The sequence below is a fragment of the Hordeum vulgare genome, chromosome 3H (assembly GCF_904849725.1).
Source record: "Hordeum vulgare subsp. vulgare chromosome 3H, MorexV3_pseudomolecules_assembly, whole genome shotgun sequence".
Lineage (NCBI taxonomy): Eukaryota > Viridiplantae > Streptophyta > Magnoliopsida > Poales > Poaceae > Hordeum > Hordeum vulgare.
Window position 1 is genome coordinate 534,947,803 of NC_058520.1, and position 16,321 is coordinate 534,964,123.

General features: G+C 47.3%; 1 protein-coding gene and 1 pseudogene across 2 annotated transcripts; both read left to right on the forward strand.

Moving 5' to 3' along the window:
* Window positions 1-2,293: 2,293 nt before the first annotated feature.
* LOC123440454 lies at window positions 2,294-3,130 on the forward strand (annotated as a pseudogene).
* Window positions 3,131-11,846: 8,716 nt separating this feature from the next.
* LOC123440455 (wiskott-Aldrich syndrome protein homolog 1-like) lies at window positions 11,847-13,873 on the forward strand. 2 transcript variants are annotated; one of them, XM_045117018.1, is made up of 4 exons: window positions 11,847-12,021; window positions 12,136-12,411; window positions 12,497-12,827; window positions 13,829-13,873. In XM_045117018.1, exons 1-3 carry the CDS (start codon window positions 11,869-11,871, stop codon window positions 12,617-12,619), a joined length of 552 nt encoding a protein of 183 aa, XP_044972953.1. In that variant the 5' UTR covers window positions 11,847-11,868; the 3' UTR covers window positions 12,620-12,827; window positions 13,829-13,873. The 2 variants fall into 2 exon arrangements, with proteins under 2 accessions (XP_044972953.1, XP_044972954.1); XM_045117019.1 differs by lacking the exon at window positions 13,829-13,873 and having other exon boundaries at window positions 12,486-12,578.
* Window positions 13,874-16,321: the final 2,448 nt, after the last annotated feature.

The following is a 16,321-nucleotide window of genomic DNA, read 5'->3' on the forward strand; positions in this document are numbered from 1 at the left end:
CTCCACCATCCTTTTGATTCTAAGAGCACTTGATGTTACTTTTCGAGTAGATCACTTTGATGGCAACTCGAAATTTCTAGCTTCTACGAACTTAATGGCAACTAATATGGAGATCAAATCTAGGACAAGGGATGGTAATTTCCTTGATTTTAGAGGGGAAAGGAGAACAGCTGGATCCATGACGTTTTGGATCAATGTGGCAAAAATCTAGGACAACTCGGATCCATTATAGCATTTTTGATGGAAATTTGTAAGAAGAGGGGAGAAGAGAACGACCGGATCCACGAGGTTTCTCACCTTTTGTGGATGCGGTTGTTGTGTTTTTCATCCAGACGGCGCTGATTTTGCTCTCGTTGCCATGGCAATTTGTGAACCACAAGCAGAGAGATAGGGGAAGACCGTCGACAAGGTTAAGCGAGATTTTTGGGGCATAGAGTGGCATAAAGTGCCTACTCTGGTGCGTAGAGGGAGGAACGAGTCGTTGGTCGTGCGGGCCGCGGGGTGGTACACCCGGACGTGTGAGCTGCGGGATGGCAAGCCCAGACTTGCGGGAGGCCGAGTGGGACGTCGGACCTGCGAGCGGCGGGAAGGGAGGGGGGACAGAGGGCTCGGACGTACGTGTGCAGGCGGTTTTGTGTAGATGCCACATGACAGGCAAACATCCCTTGAATGTCACACATGTGATAAATATCGCGACCATTATAAAAAAATGTGCGCGCATGATAAACAGTTCAGCGCGCGGGGCAAAAACGGCTTCGCACGCCCCACATTTCATGCGTTCGCTACCGCGCGCCGGACAGCGATGACTCGCGCGCGTCATCTACCCACCACTCGATAAAGGCGCTGGCGTCGCCGCCCGCGCCACCACATTTGCTCCGGCGACCCGACGACGCTTCCCCGGCCTATCCTCGCGCCGCCGTTGTTTCCTCATCCCCCTCTAGTCGCCGCCGTCCCTCGCGCGCGTCATTTCTCCGACGAAGAGCGCTCGGCCGTCCATTGTTGCTCGGCGTCCACAAGGTGTTCGACAAAACGCTTGCAAGGTATGTATTGCTTCAACTTTACATTTTTTACATGAATTTGGTGCATGTTTTTTGTAGTTTTTATAGACTAGTTTAAATTCAATATTATAGATGAGTTCGTCATATGATTTTTTCAAAGAAGATTTTGATATTGAAGTGGAAGAGAAACTTGTAATGATCCTAGCTATGCACATTAAAAAAAAACCGAAAATGGTGGTTCGGTTATGGGTCAGAAGAAAATTTAGAGATTAAGTCCGGATGTGCGAGAGGCCGAGTGGGGCGCTGGACATGCAGGAGGCCAAGTGGGACGCCCGCCGTGCGTGTGCGGGCAGTTATGTGTAGATGCCACACGAGATGTGGGGGCAACCATCTCTTGGATGCCACGCGTGTTGTGAATATCGCAACCTTTTTATAGAAAAAACTTAGTCCGATTATGTTTGGTATTGAAAGAAAATCCCCCGTATGCCCCTCCACAGGCTCCACTGTCGCTCTCTCACGGAAAAATTGACAAAAATGACCCCTGGGGGGAAAGAACTCACGGAGTGACCCCTCGGGGAAAATATTTCACCCGTCTGACCATTTTGTGTGGCGCCCGACACCTAGGCGCCACACTACACTGTGTGACGCCTAGCCGTTCGGCGCCACCCCCCCGACCACCTGGCAGAGAGGGCCCACCCCCCAGGCCGTGTGACGCCTAAGCCTCAGGCGTCACACATTGTAATGTGTAGCGCCGAACGCTTAGGCGCCACACATTGACTTAAACAGGCATGGGCCAGCCCCCCTCCCCACCCCTCCCCATTCCCCTCCCTCATTCAAACCGACGGCGGCTGGCTCTCATCCAAGCCCAAATACCCTCCCCCATCCCCTCCAGATCTGGTGATTTCTTCCTTGGATTGATCCCCCAAGGTTGGCTACTAGGTAATCTCTTCCGTTTCCCATCCTTCTATCCAAGTGGAATAGGTTTTTGTTGAGTAGATTGATATGAGTAGATTGATATGACTAGATTGATATGAGTAGTTAGGATATGAGTTCTTAGGATTTGAGTAGTTAGGATATGAGTAGTTAGTATTAGTAGTTAGTATATGAGTAGATCCATATGAGTAGTTAGGATATGAGTTCTTAGGATTTGAGTAGTTAGGATATGAGTAGATTCATATGAGTTCTTAGGATTTGAGTAGTTATCATATGAGTAGTTAGGATATTAGTAGTTAGGATATTAGTAGTTAGGATATGAGTAGATTCATATGAGTAGTTAGGATATGAGTAATATGTAGATGAGTGGATTAGTAGATGAGTATTTTTTTTGAATATGAGTATTTGTTGTGATTTGTAGGATGGTGTGGCTTTTGAATGATGTTTATGACGTTCAACACCGGGCCTATTCGAAGTCGGAGAAGAAAATGGTAAGTAGATCATATGATAAAAAATAATGTATTTAATAAGATGAAAATGTAATGATATCACTTACTCCTATCTGTTTGCAGGGGCTTATGCCCTTGAAGATCCGGTCTCACGGGGCATCATCTGTAATGCAGTACGATGAGCGGTACATACCATACATCGAGATGACAAGACTCCTTCCATTCATTCAGCTTGTGAGTCGGTCAACGCCCAATCTGAACGCTGCGGTAGTCACTGCACTTATTGATCGTTGGAGGCCGGAGACACATAGTTTTCACCCCCGGACCGGTGAGATGACAGTTACTCTTCAAGATGTTTCCATGATCACCGCACTTCCGATCGAGGGGAAGCCTCTTTGTATGAGCACTGATTCCGAGGGATGGCGGCAACAAATGGAGGCCCTTATTGGTATGTCGCCTCAGGAGTCGGAGGTAGAAGATGGAGGGAAGAAAGATAGAGTCCCGGCCGGCGCTCCTTTCACTTGGATTGCCGCGAACTTTGCTCATTGTCCTGAGGACGCAGATGACGAGGTGATCCAGAGGTATGCTCGCGTGTACATGTGGTACGTCATCTCTAGGACTATCTTCGCTGACGGCACTGGCAAGAATGCTCCATGGATGTGGCTGAAGGCGTTGACTGTTTTCGACAACAAGTTCAGTTGGGGCTCGGCCGCACTGGCTTACTTGTATCGGCAGGTAATAAATTGTTAATAATAAGTACTCTCTGTTATCCTTTTCTGCTAAACTATTGCATGTTTGTTGTTACTTGTAGTTGGACGATGCTTGTCGCAGGTCCACAAAGGACGGTGGAGTTGGTGGTTGTATGCTCCTACTTTTAGTATGTAGCTGGGAACGCCTTCCTGTTGGACGCCCTAAAAGCTCAAAGTGGAATACCTGGGATGACCACGCCAACCCTGTATGGCTTCCTAGATGGGCTTACAAGTGGGACTTTGTATCGGAGGTGGCAAGCGAAGTGAACCTATTGTACAAGCAATACACGAACGAGATGGATTCGCTTACCCCCGAGCAGGTAAGATGGTTTCAGAGTTGACTTCCAGCTTTTATGTTGTGAGTAAAATGAATTGTGCCTTTTATGTTGTGTTGTAGGTGGAATGGCAGCCATATGGTGCCGGGCCAAACTTTGGTGATGCACACACGTTCGAGCTCAATCCACTATGCGTGCAGGAAAAACATCTTTGGCTAATGCGTTGTCCCCTTATATGCAATTGCATGATTGAGTTTCATCTCCCACATCGTGTGATGCATCAATTTGGGTTGTTTGAGCCACACCCGCCGGAGTGGGTGGACACCGACACACAGCTGCACAGGTAACCAAATCATGCACAATAAAGAAGTACTAATGAGTTTTGTTTTAGTGTTGAGTGAGCTACTGATGGGTTTTGTTAAAAGCAGGTTGCATAGGAGGAGGCAGCGAAAGATCAAGGATTGGCATAAGCATCATAAGAACTATGTCATTATGTTCGAGCAAAGTGTGCAGGCAGCTTCGAGTGCACAACGAACCCAGCACCGTCAGCATTGTCCGCTTGCGTTCAACAACTACCTAAGATGGTTTCAGGAGAGTACTCGTGTCGATATTTGTCCGCCGGCTTACGAGGAGGACATATTGGAAGAACCCACTAAGTACGATGCACTTGCCCATGGCGATTACAACAAGTTAATTCGCGAAGGGTACCAAACTTCCTTGGCCCCTGTCCTGAACTTTGTGGTAAGTGTGCTCACCTATGTTAAATATGAATGCTAGTACACCTATTCACTTGCATGTCATTGTCTTGTGATCATAGCGCAAAGAGGTCAAGAAACAAGGTGATGAGTTTGAAGATATTCTAGAGAAGACACCTGGAGGAAAAAAGGGAGAATATGCACTTCGTCTTTTCATGAAGGTGTTGTGTCATTATTATTATTTTACCCACGAATGCAACATACGGTACCTTATATATGTCATTTATATTTGAATCTAACAGGAACAGGGCAAGAAGTTGCGGCGCCTATCCAACATTTTAGGTTGTCGTGACCCTGAATATGTTTCACCTTCGAGATCCGGTTCATCCCAAAGAAATACTCTAGACGATTCAGCTTCTTCGGGCGCTCGTATGGACGATGGTGACATTACCTCGGCAGCTAATACCCAAAGAAATACTGTAGAGGATGATGTTGACACTCCAGAGGTATGACATAGCCATAAAACATTATGCACTTTCAACCTTCAACTTTCAACTTTCAACCTTCATATGTATTAGGTTGCGGACGGGATGACGTTGAAGGCTTTCCAACGCTCCGCTTACATGTTGAAGCCTAGGAAGGAATTTAGGCGGTACTCACCGGATGATTATGCGAAAGGAAAGAACCCGGTCACCGGGGGCTGTCGTTTGTCAAGGATGAGAAGCATGGACGATGAGGATGACCCGGAGCAATTTGTAGTTTTGAGAAGAAAGAAGCTAGTTTCTAAGAGGGGACGAGGCGCCAAGATATGAACCGGAGCCATTTGGAGTTGTGAAGCATTTGCACTTGTGTTGTGAACCATTTACTTTTGTTGTGAACCATTTGGAGTTGTGAACCATTTACTTGGTGTTGCACTTGTGTTGTGAACCATTAGGAGTTGTGAACCATTTACTTGTGTTGTGAACCATTTGCTTACTTGTGTTGTGAACCACTTGTGTTGTCAAAATATATGTTTTCAATTTCTGTCAAAATATATGCTGTCAAAATGCTGTATTGCTGTCAAAATTCAGCTTCCAGCAGGTTTTCACATGTGTGGCGCCCAAGGCTTAGGCGCCCCACATGTGCAACGCCTAAGGCTTAGGCACCACACATGTGCAACGCCCAAGGCTTAGGCGCCACATATGTGAAAACCTGCTGGAACCTTTGAGCACACCCTTTCCCGCCACCTTTCCCTCCTCCGTTCCCGCCAAATTTTGAGCACACCCTTTCCCGCCACCTTTCCCTCCTCCGTTCCCGCCAAATTTTGAGCACACCCTTTCCCGCCACCTTTCCCTCCTCCGTTCCCGCCAATATTTCCACGTCTTCTTTCCCACCACCTTTCCCTCCTCCGTTCCCGCCAATATTTCCACGTCTTCTTTCCCACCACCTTTCCCTCCTCCGTTCCCACCAATATTTGGAAAGCCTATAAGCGATGAACTCGGAGGTGAGTTGTCTATGGCTTTGCGACGAAAGGGCACCATCAACCCTCTTGCCTCGACACATGTGAGGCATACAACTGATAATATTCCATCCTGGCCCTCCTTTCCATGGTCTTGCACGGACAATCCAAGGACACCCTCTATCCTCACATGCAACCGTGTAACGCAGCTTCATGTTTGAATTAACAATTCTGTGTGGCCTATAATGCGTAACAGAATATTCATCCAACCACATCTTCAGTTCAAAGAATGTTTCTAACTTTGACCCCGGCAAAATAATATTCTTCCCATGTCTGTCCCGATGAGAAGGTGGCCTAACTCCAAACAATATGCCTTCGCCTCCGTCAACCACGGCTTCATCCGCAAGGCTAAGATCCTCGAACAATGTTGTCCGGTGATCATGCTTTAATACCTTCCTGAAAGCTTCAGCCTCCTTTGCCGTGAACCCTTCCTCATCAACTTCTTCATCGGGACCCTCATCGTCAGACTCAGATGCATAGACACGTGAGTACGGAATAGAATGGTCCATTGTCTCTTGCAAATTATATTTGTCCAAATTGATGGGGAACGTCGCATGGGAAACAAAAAATTCCTACGCGCACGAAGACCTATCATGGTGATGTCCATCTACGAGAGGGGATTTCCGATCTACGTACCCTTGTAGATCACACAGCAGAAGCGTTAGTGAACGCGGTTGATGTAGTGGAACGTCCTCACGTCCCTCGATCCGCCCCGCGAACCGTCCCATGAACCGTCCCGCGATCCGTCCCATGATCTAGTGCCGAACGGACGGCACCTCCGCGTTCAGCACACGTACAACTCGACGATGATCTCGGCCTTCTTGATCCAGCAAGAGAGACGGAGAGGTAGATGAGTTATACGGTAGTGTGACGGTGCTCCGGAGGTTGGTGATGATCTAATCTCAGCAGGGCTCCGCCCGAGCTCCGCAGAAATGCGATCTAGAGGTAAAACCGTGGAGGTATGTGGTCGGGCTGCCTTGAAAAGTTGTCTCAAATCAGCCCTAATAGCTCCATATATATAGGAGGAGGGGAGGGGAGGCTTGCCTTGAGGCTCAAGGAGCCCCAAGGGCTGCACCACCAAGGGGAGGAGGAGTCCTCCTCCAATCCTAGTCCAACTAGGATTGGAAGGTGGAGTCCTTCTCTTCTTTCCCACCTTTCCTTTTTTTTTCTCTTCTTTTGGTTTTTCTTTCTCTCTTGCGCAAGACAGCCTTGGGCTGACCCCACCTACTTGGTGCGCCATCCCCAAGGTCCTTGGGCCCTCCCGGGTGGGTGATCCCCCCTCCCGGTGAAGATCCGGAACCCATTCGTCATTCCCGGTACATTACCGGTAATGCCCGAAAACCTTCCGGTAACCAAATGAAGTCATCCTATATATCACTCTTCGTTTCCGGACCATTCCAGAAACCCTCGTGACGTCCGTGATCTCATCCGGGACTCCGAACAACATTCGGTAACCAACCATACAACTCAAATACGCATAAAACAACGTCGAACCTTAAGTGTGCAGACCGTGCGGGCTCGAGAACTATGTAGACATGACCCGAGTGACTCCTCGGTCAATATCCAATAGCGGGACCTGGATGCCCATATTGGATCCTACATATTCTACGAAGATCTTATCGTTTGAACCTTAGTGCCAAGGATTCATATAATCCCGTATGTCATTCCCTTTGTCCTTCGGTATGTTACTTGCCCGAGATTCGATCGTCAGTATCCGCATACCTATTTCAATCTCGTTTACCGGCAAGTCTCTTTACTCATTCCGTAATACAAGATCCCGCAACTTACACTAAGTCACATTGCTTGCAAGGCTTGTGTGTGATGTTGTATTACCGAGTGGGCCCCGAGATACCTCTCCGTCATACGGAGTGACAAATCCCAGTCTCGATCCATACTAACTCAACGAACACCTTCTGAGATACCTGTAGAGCATCTTTATAGTCACCCAGTTACGTTGCGACGTTTGATACACACAAAGCATTCCTCCGGTGTTAGTGAGTTATATGATCTCATGGTCATAGGAACAAATACTTGACACGCAGAAAACAGTAGCAACAAAATGACACGATCAACATGCTACGTCTATTAGTGTGGGTCTAGTCCATCACATGATTCTCCTAATGATGTGATCCCATTATCAAGTGACAACACTTGCCTATGGTCAGGAAACCTTGACCATCTTTGATCAACGAGCTAGTCAACTAGAGGCTTACTAGGGACAGTGTTTTGTCTATGTATCCACACATGCACTGTGTTTCCAATCAATACAATTATAGCATGGATAATAAACGATTATCATGAACAAAGAAATATAATAATAACTAATTTATTATTGCCTCTAGGGCATATTTCCAACAGTCTCCCACTTGCACTAGAGTCAATAATCTAGTACACATCACCATGTGATTCCAACGAATCCAACACCCATATAGTTATGGGGTCTGATCACGTCTTGCTCGCGAGAGAGGTTTTAGTCAACGGTTCTGAAACTTTCAGATCTGTGTGTTATTTACAAATCTTTATGTCATCTTATAGATGCTACTACTATGTGCTATTCGGAAATACTCCAAATATCCACTCTACTATACGAATCCGTTTCACTACTCATAGTTATTCGGATTAGTGTCAAAGCTTGCATCGACGTAACCCTTTACGACAAACTCTTTAACCACCTCCATAATCGAGAAAAATTCTTTAGTCCATTAGTTACTATGGATAAATTTTGACCGCTGCTAGTGATTCAATCATGGATCACTCTCTGTACCTCTCAACAGACTTTGAGTCAAGGCACACATCAGGTGCGGTACCCAGCATGGCATACTTTAGATTCTACGACCAAGGCATAGAAGACGACCTTCGTCTATTCTCTTTATTCTGCCGGGGTACGGTTTTGAGTCTTACTCAAATTCACACCTCACAACGCAACCAAGAAATCCTTCTTTGCTGATCTATTTTGAACTCCTCCAAAAACTTGTCAAGGCATGCATCTTGTTGAAACTTCTATTAAGTGCTTTCGATCTATCTCCATAGATCTTTGATGCTCAACGTTCAAGTAGCGCAATCGAGGTACTCCTTTGAAAACTCCTTTCAAACAACCTTGTATGCTTTACAGAAATTCTACATTACTTCTGATCCACAATATGTCAACCACATATACTTATCACAAATTCTATAGTGCTCCCACTCACTTCTTTGGAAATACAAGTTTCTCATAAACCTTGTACAAACCCAAAATCTTTGATCATCTCATCAAAGTGTATATTCCAACTCCGAGATGCTTGCACCAGTCCATTGAAGGATCGCTGGAGCTTGCATACTTGCTAGTATCTTTAGGATCGACAAAACCTCCTGTTTGTATCACATACAATGTTTGCTCAAGGAAACCGTCGAGGAAACAATGTTTTGACATCCTATGTGCAATATTTCATAAATAATGCAGCAACTACTAACATAATTCTAACAGACTTTTAGCATCGATACGAGTGAGAAAGTCTCATCATAGTCAACTGTTTGATCTTGTCGGAAACATCTTTGCGACAAGTCGAGCTTTTCTTAATAGTGACTTATCACCATCGTCGTCTGTCTTCCTTTTAAAGATCCATCTTTACTCAACAGTCCTATGACCATCAAGTAGTTCTTCCAAAGTCTACACTTTGTTAACATACATGGATCCTCTCTCGGATTTCATGGCTTCCAGCCATTTGTCGGAATCCGGGCCCACCATTGCTTTCTCCATAACTCGTAGGTTCACTGTTACTCAACAACATGACCTCCAAGACAGGGTTACCGTACCACTCTGCAGTAGTACGCGACCTTGTCAACCTACGAGGCTTGTAGTAACTTGATCCGATGCTCGATGATCACCATCATCAGCTTTCACTTCAATTGGCGTAGGCGCCACAGGAACAACTTCATGCACCCTACTACACACTGGTTGAAGTGATGGTTCAATAACCTCATCAAGTTCTACCACCCTCCCACTCAATTCTTTCGATAGAAACCTTTCCTCGAGAAAGGATCCGTTTCTAGAAACAAACACTTTGCTTTCGGATCTGAGATAGGAGATGTACCCAACTGTTTTGGATATCTTATGAAGATGCATTTATCCGCTTTGGGTTCGAGCTTATTAGACTGAATTTTTTTCACATAAGTGTCGAAGCCCCAAACTTTCAAGAAACGACAGTTTAGATTTCTCTAAACCTCAGTCTATACCATGTCATCTCAACGGAAATACGCGGTGCCCTATTTAAAGTGAATGCGGTTGTCTCTAATGCATAACCCATAAACGATAGTGGTAATTCGATAAGAGACATCATAGCATGCACCATATCAAATAGTGCGTGGCTATGACGTTCAGACACATCATCACACTATGATGTTCCAGGTGGAATGAACTGCGAAACAATTTCCACATTGTCTTAACTGCGTACCAAAACTCGTAACTCAGATATTCATTTCTATGATCATATCGTAGACAATTTATCCTCTTGTTACGACGAACTTCACTCCTGAAACAGAATTGAACCTTTCAATATTTCAGACTTGTGATTCATTAAGTAAATACTCTTGTATCTGCTCAAATCGTCATTGAAGTAAGAACATAATGATATCCACTGCGTGCCTCAGCATCCATTGGACTGCATACATCAAAATGTATCACTTCCAACAAGTTACTATCTTGTTTCATCTCAATGAAAACAATGCCTTGCTCATGTGGTGTGATTTGCATGTCACTAGTGATTCAAAATCAAGTGAGTATAAAGATCCATCAGCATGGAGCCTCTTCATGCAATTTATACCAACATGACTCAAGCGGCAGTGCCACAAGTAAGTGGTACTATCATCATTACCTCGTATCTTTTGGCACCAATATCATGAACATGTGTAGCACTACGATCGAGGTTCAATAAACCACTGAAGGTGATTATTCAAGCAAATAGAGTAACCATCATTATCTTTAAATGAATAATCGTATTGCAATAAACACGATCCAATCATGTTCATGCTTAACACAAGCACCAAATAACAATTATTTAGGTTTAACACCAATCCCGATGGTAGATGGAGTGTGCGACGTTTGATCATATCAACCTTGGAAACACTTCCAACACGTATCGTCATGTGACAGCCCGAGACCGACGTTCCAGAAGCTTCCCCTTTTCTTTCCGTTTTCGTCTTGCGGGTATTTTCAGTTGCCGCATCATCATCGCATCATGCGCATCATCTGCATTGCATCGGCATCTCCGTTGCCGCCAGTTTTCAAAACTTGCATTCGTTAGTAGTCGCCGGTTCTCGTCGTTGTTTGTTCTGAGCCCGACCGCACACGCACGCGCCCGCGGCATCGTCGAAGCCTTGTTTTAAAGTGTGCGTTAAACTTTCTCCGCTTGAGCTCGAACTTGGCGTGCGGTATTAATTTAGTGTAGGTAGACCGTCCGTCAAATTTCATCGCGATCGGAGCTCGTTTGTTACCCGTGTCGTTTATTATATAGCGGCACTATAGCCGGTCGATTGTCGGACGTTTTGGTATTTTAAACTCTGTCACCGGGTTGCCTGTTTTTCCGTGTCATCTCCGCCTAGCGCCTCTGCACAGTGCACCGACCCTACGCGCAGCCCAGTCCGAAACCTCCCGGAACCCGAACCCGGCGGTCGTGACCGTTGGATCCGGATCGACCCCGTTTTACCCTAAACCGTCATCAGTTTGTCCATTGGTATCCCTAAACTAATCATCTCAGCCACCCGATCATGATCTGATGGTCAAAAGTTTGTCCCTCTTCCTGTTTAAAAGGCCCCTTGTTAAATCTCAGACCAAAACCCTAAAAGTCAGGGACAATTTCCCCTGTCCCATCCACCCATCGCCGCCGCTCTCCACCCAGTCTCCTCGGGATCATCCCGGATCTATTTCCTCCAACCAGCAGCGCTCCCCCGATTCTCCCCTTGATCCAGCCGCCGCCCACCTTGTTTTCTCCGCCAAGCCATCCGGGGTCCAGTTGATTCGTCGTGAATGTCCTCCTCGACGCGTCCTCCGCAAGCAAGGAGCCTGAGGCACCCCGTTCGCGTGCTGTAGCGCCCCTGCAGCCGAGGCAGAGCCTCCTCCTGCCCGCGCCGTCGTCGGCTGGTCGCTTGAGGCGCCGCCCCGGGCCTGCGACCCCGTGCTGCTCACCGGGAACGTGTCGCTGTCGGCGAGCACCTCCCCCAGGCACCATGGTAGCCCGAGGGGAGCTTCGCCCGCGTCGGCCTGGAGTCCTTCGTCGCGCCGCCGGCGAGATCCGGCATGGTTCCAGCTCGACCCCTCCTGTCGTTGCCATCCAGGAGCACCTCAACCTCCTCCCGCCTCGTTCTTCACCACGACCAGGCAGCCCCAAGTGCGCATGCCTTGCCTCCGACCATCTCCATAGCCCGCACCCCTGCAGCTTCGGGACCAGCAGTGGGCACCAGCTCACCGGGATCATGTCGTTGACTAAGCCCACTGTCTCCTCCTTCCTCCTTCCTCCTTTTCCTTTGCTCTGAAACTCCTCTCTGTTTTTCCCTGTTTTTGCAGCGTCCCCATGTCATGGTGCCCAAGCTCGTGGCTCCCGGAGCTTCGTCGGACGCCTCCAGCACCGGGAACGAGATCCCTCGCCCGCGCCTGCCTCCAACGTGTGTTCCACGAGCTCCCCTGCACCCGAGCCTCCCCTCGAGCAGTTCTGCAGTCCCCTGTCGAGCTCGCCCCAAGCTCGACCCCGCCGCCGCTGCCCAGCACCTGAGACCAACCTCTCCTCTGGCCGTGCCTGCGAGCAGCTGCTGGAGCCGCCGCGCCGCCCCGTCAGCCGACGAGGTCCTGGCCGCGCCTCCCCCTTGCCCTTTCTTCTCCTCCCTCTATTTTACCTCTGCTCTCTCTAATCTCTGCAGGTCTCTCTCAGGAGCTCACCCGTGGCCTCCCCTGCACGTCGCCGCCCCGGATTGACCTAGCCCCGAGGTCCTCGTCGCTGGGCCAGGAGCACCTCGTCGTCCTAGACCTCGCCGCCGTCGGGGACCAGCACTGAGGAACAGAACGAAGGTTGGTGCAGCCCCACCATGGATGCCCTTGCTGCCCTGCAACTCCCCATCCGCCGTCGTTCTCCAATGGATCCGGTCGATGCTTGCTAGGCCCGCCCATTCCCGGCCTGGGACAGCCCCGTCGAAGCCTCCAAGTCCCTCCGGATCGACGATTGACCCCGTCTAGAACAGCCATGGACGAGCAGTTTCAGTAAGGTGCAGTTCTAGCCGCGATTCAGATTCAGTTTTTGTTTAGATTCAGTTCAGCGTGCTTGTACTCATCTAGCGAAGGGACTCGTTTTTATCACTAGCGCGTCTCAGCCTCGGTGGTTAGTGTGTTGCGTTTCCACCCAGGAGACCAGGGATCAAATCCCCATGCATGTTATATTTTTAGGATTTGTGCCTCTCCATGCGCTCAGCTTCTGCCTTATTTATTTTATGCTGTTTTGTCAATTTTGACACAACCACTTATTTAGTCTGGGGGTAGGGCTACTAATGTCCATGCAAGGGATCTGGGGTTCAAATCCTAGCAATTCCATTTTTTTATATTTTGGACAGACTCAAATGCCCGTTTGTAAAATTCATATAAATTTAGCCGTGGACCGGATTAAAATGTTTTCCACACGTAAGTTGCTTAGAATTTTCTGTAGTTTCTCAAAAACCAACTCTCATGCATAATTAGATATGTTTAGTGTGTTGTTTGCATCGGTTTGCATCTCGACGTGTTGAAAACGGTTTAGGTCGTAACTATTTGTCCGTAGCTCCGTTGGAGATGTGCCATATATGTAAATGGACCAGAACGACGAGTAGAATCACGTGTTCCACTTTGTTTCTCCGTTTAACAAATATAAAATGTGTTTAGGAAAAATCTGGGCAGAATTAAGATTTAACACGTGGGGTCATTTCGGAGATGCTATATGTCGTTTCCGGTCTCATTTAAAATGACTAGCTAGGTAGATTAATTTGTGCTTCACCCTCGTGCCAGGTTTAACAACATTTAATATATCCGTATACCTGAACGGGAGTGAACTAAATAATTCAACGTGGAGTTTCGTCGATATGCAACTCGTTGCATATCGAGCTTCACTTAATGTGTAGTGTTTGATTGTTGTGATTGTCACGCATTGCATTAGACCGTTCATGCATCATGTGTGTCTTGCATCGTGTGGTGTATATCGTGTGTTGATGCTTGTTTCCGGTTTCCTCCGTCTCGATAGAGTTCCGCAAGCGTGTCGGATGTGAGGGCCGTTCGACTACGTCGGTTCGTCTGCTTCGCGGAGTCATTCTTCTTTCAAGCGGGATCTCAGGCAAGATGATCATTTCCCTAGATACCACTACTATCATTGACATGCTAGTTTTATCGCTTCTATCGTTTATGTCTCGTTGCCTACCACCTGTTAAATATCAGCCTCTCAACAATGCCATGATTACCTTCAACCTGTTCAACCTAGCAAACCACTGATTGGCTATGTTACTGCTTGCTTAACCCTGTTGATAGCGTTGCTAGTTGCAGATGCAGATGCTTCCATGTGAAAACATGGGTTCCTTGTTATATCACCATATTAAATGCTATTTAATTTAATGCACCTATATACTTGGTAAAAGGTGGAAGGCTCGGCCTTTCTAGCCTGGTGTTTTGTTCCACCTTTGCCCCCTTAGATTCGGCTACCGGTGTTATGTTCCATAAAGGAGCGCTCCTAACACGATCGGGGTTGTTATGGGGACCCCCTTGATAATTCGTTTTAGATTAAAGCTGGTCTGGCAAGGCCCAACTTTGGTACTACATTTGCCTAAACACCTAATAAAATTGCATAGGGACTTTCCGGACCCCGAGGATAATTTAATCAACCCCCGGGCCAGTGCTCCTCATGAGTGTTGGTCCCACCTGAGCGATGTCCGGCGCCCCTCTGGTCACCCGGAGGTTTAGCGATCCCGACGTCTAGCTCATCCGCCGTGTCCTGAGAACGAGGTACGCGACTCCTATCGAGATCGTCGACACGTCGGGCGGCCTTGCTGGATTAGTTTTACCTTTGACGAGATATCTTGTGCATCGGGATTCCGGTGATGCTTTGGGTAATCTCAGAGTTGAGGTTTTCCACTAGGGAATCCGACGAGATCGCGAGCTTCGTGATTGAGGATTTCTATGCAGCTTGTGGTAATTTGTGATGGACTAGTTGGAGCACCCCTGCAGGGTTAAATCTTTCGGAAAGCCGTGCCCGCGGTTATGTGGCAACATGGAAGCTTTGTTTAACACTGGTTCTAGATAACTTGAAGTTAACTTAATTAAAACATGCCAACTGTGTGCGTAACCGTGACTGTCTCCTTCGTGAGTTCCTTCTCCGATCGAGGACACGGTGGGGTTATGTCTGACGTAGGTAGGTGTTCAGGATCATTCTTTTGATCATCTGTAGTGACGTCCGTTATGCGTAGATCTCCCCCCTCTTATTTCTTGTACTCGTAAGTTAGCCACCAAATATATGCTTAGTCGCTGCTGCAACCTCACCACTTAACCATACCTCACCCATTAAGCTTTGCTAGTCTTGATACCTTTGGAAATGAGATTGCTGAGTCCCCTGTGGCTCACAGATTACTACAACACCAGTTGCAGGTACAGGTAAAGGTTACTTGACGCGAGCGCGTTGATTGTTCATTTGGGGTTGCTTCTTCTTCTTCTTCTTCATCGATCTAGGATGGGTTCCAGGCCGGCAGCCCGGGAGAGCAAGGATGGACGTCGTTCTTCTTTTGTCGTTTGTTTTCGTCCGTAGTCGGACCCTGCTCTTACTCTTGTTGTTTATGTAATGTACTGATGTGACTCTGATGTAGCTTGTGGCGAGTGTAAGCCAACCCTTTATATATCTCTCCTTTTCAGTATATGTACTTGTAACGATATCCATTCTTGCGACACGACGAGATGCGCTTCTATCCCTGACGAGGCCTTCGTGCCAAATTGAGGATAGGGTCGCATCTTGGGCGTGACAAGTTGGTATCAGAGCAAGGACTGACCTAGGAGCCCCCTTGATTGATCGAACTTGGCCGAGTCGAGTCTAGTGAAAAACTATTTGAGTCTTAGTTATATATCGGAGAGTAGGATTCTTTTTTCTCCTCTTCTATGCTCTGGTGAGGAATCTTGACGTAATAATTCACTCTACTCCTCTTCCCACTCAAAAAAAAAATTAGGATCACGCGGATATTTTTGGAATCTATATGATGCCGATGTGACGGAGTTCTGTCTTGGTGCCTCCTGTCTGACTTGATTTTCTTCCGGGGAGTTGAGCTCCAGGGGATTCTCGAGCACATCGTTATCATTCAGATTTCTTAGTATCTCAGGACGAAGGATGTTCGTAATTGCTTCAATACTAGTAGTGGCGAGATAACCCCCATGTCCCCAGTACTGGTGCAGATTGTTCGGGGGTACTGCCATACTTTGTATCGTTGTGATCACGAGTGTCTGTTGTAGATGAAGGTCCGAGATTTTGGTCGTGTGTTGACGGATGTGATACAAGTGACGGGTTAGTATAGGAGTTGTGTGATATTACTCCTTGTATCCGTGTACCAGATTGCATGACCAGATATTTCGGGAATTCATAGGTGGGAATTCAAGTAGTTGCTTATAGGACAATCTTCCAACAAATGCATGATGTTAGGTTGGGGTTCGACATCTAGTGGATTCGTTTGTTCACGGTCGACTTACAGCGGTACACGTTGTGTCT

Excerpts from the sequence above, each read along its gene's own strand:
- LOC123440455 (XM_045117018.1), top strand. The coding sequence starts at position 11,869 with ATGGTTCCAGCTCGACCCCTCCTGTCGTTGCCATCCAGGAGCACCTCA. Across the intron at positions 12,022-12,135 it reads CTGCAGCTTCGGGACCAGCA|CGTCCCCATGTCATGGTGCC; the intron begins GTGGGCACCAGC and ends CTGTTTTTGCAG. Across the intron at positions 12,412-12,496 it reads CCGCCCCGTCAGCCGACGAG|GAGCTCACCCGTGGCCTCCC; the intron begins GTCCTGGCCGCG and ends GGTCTCTCTCAG.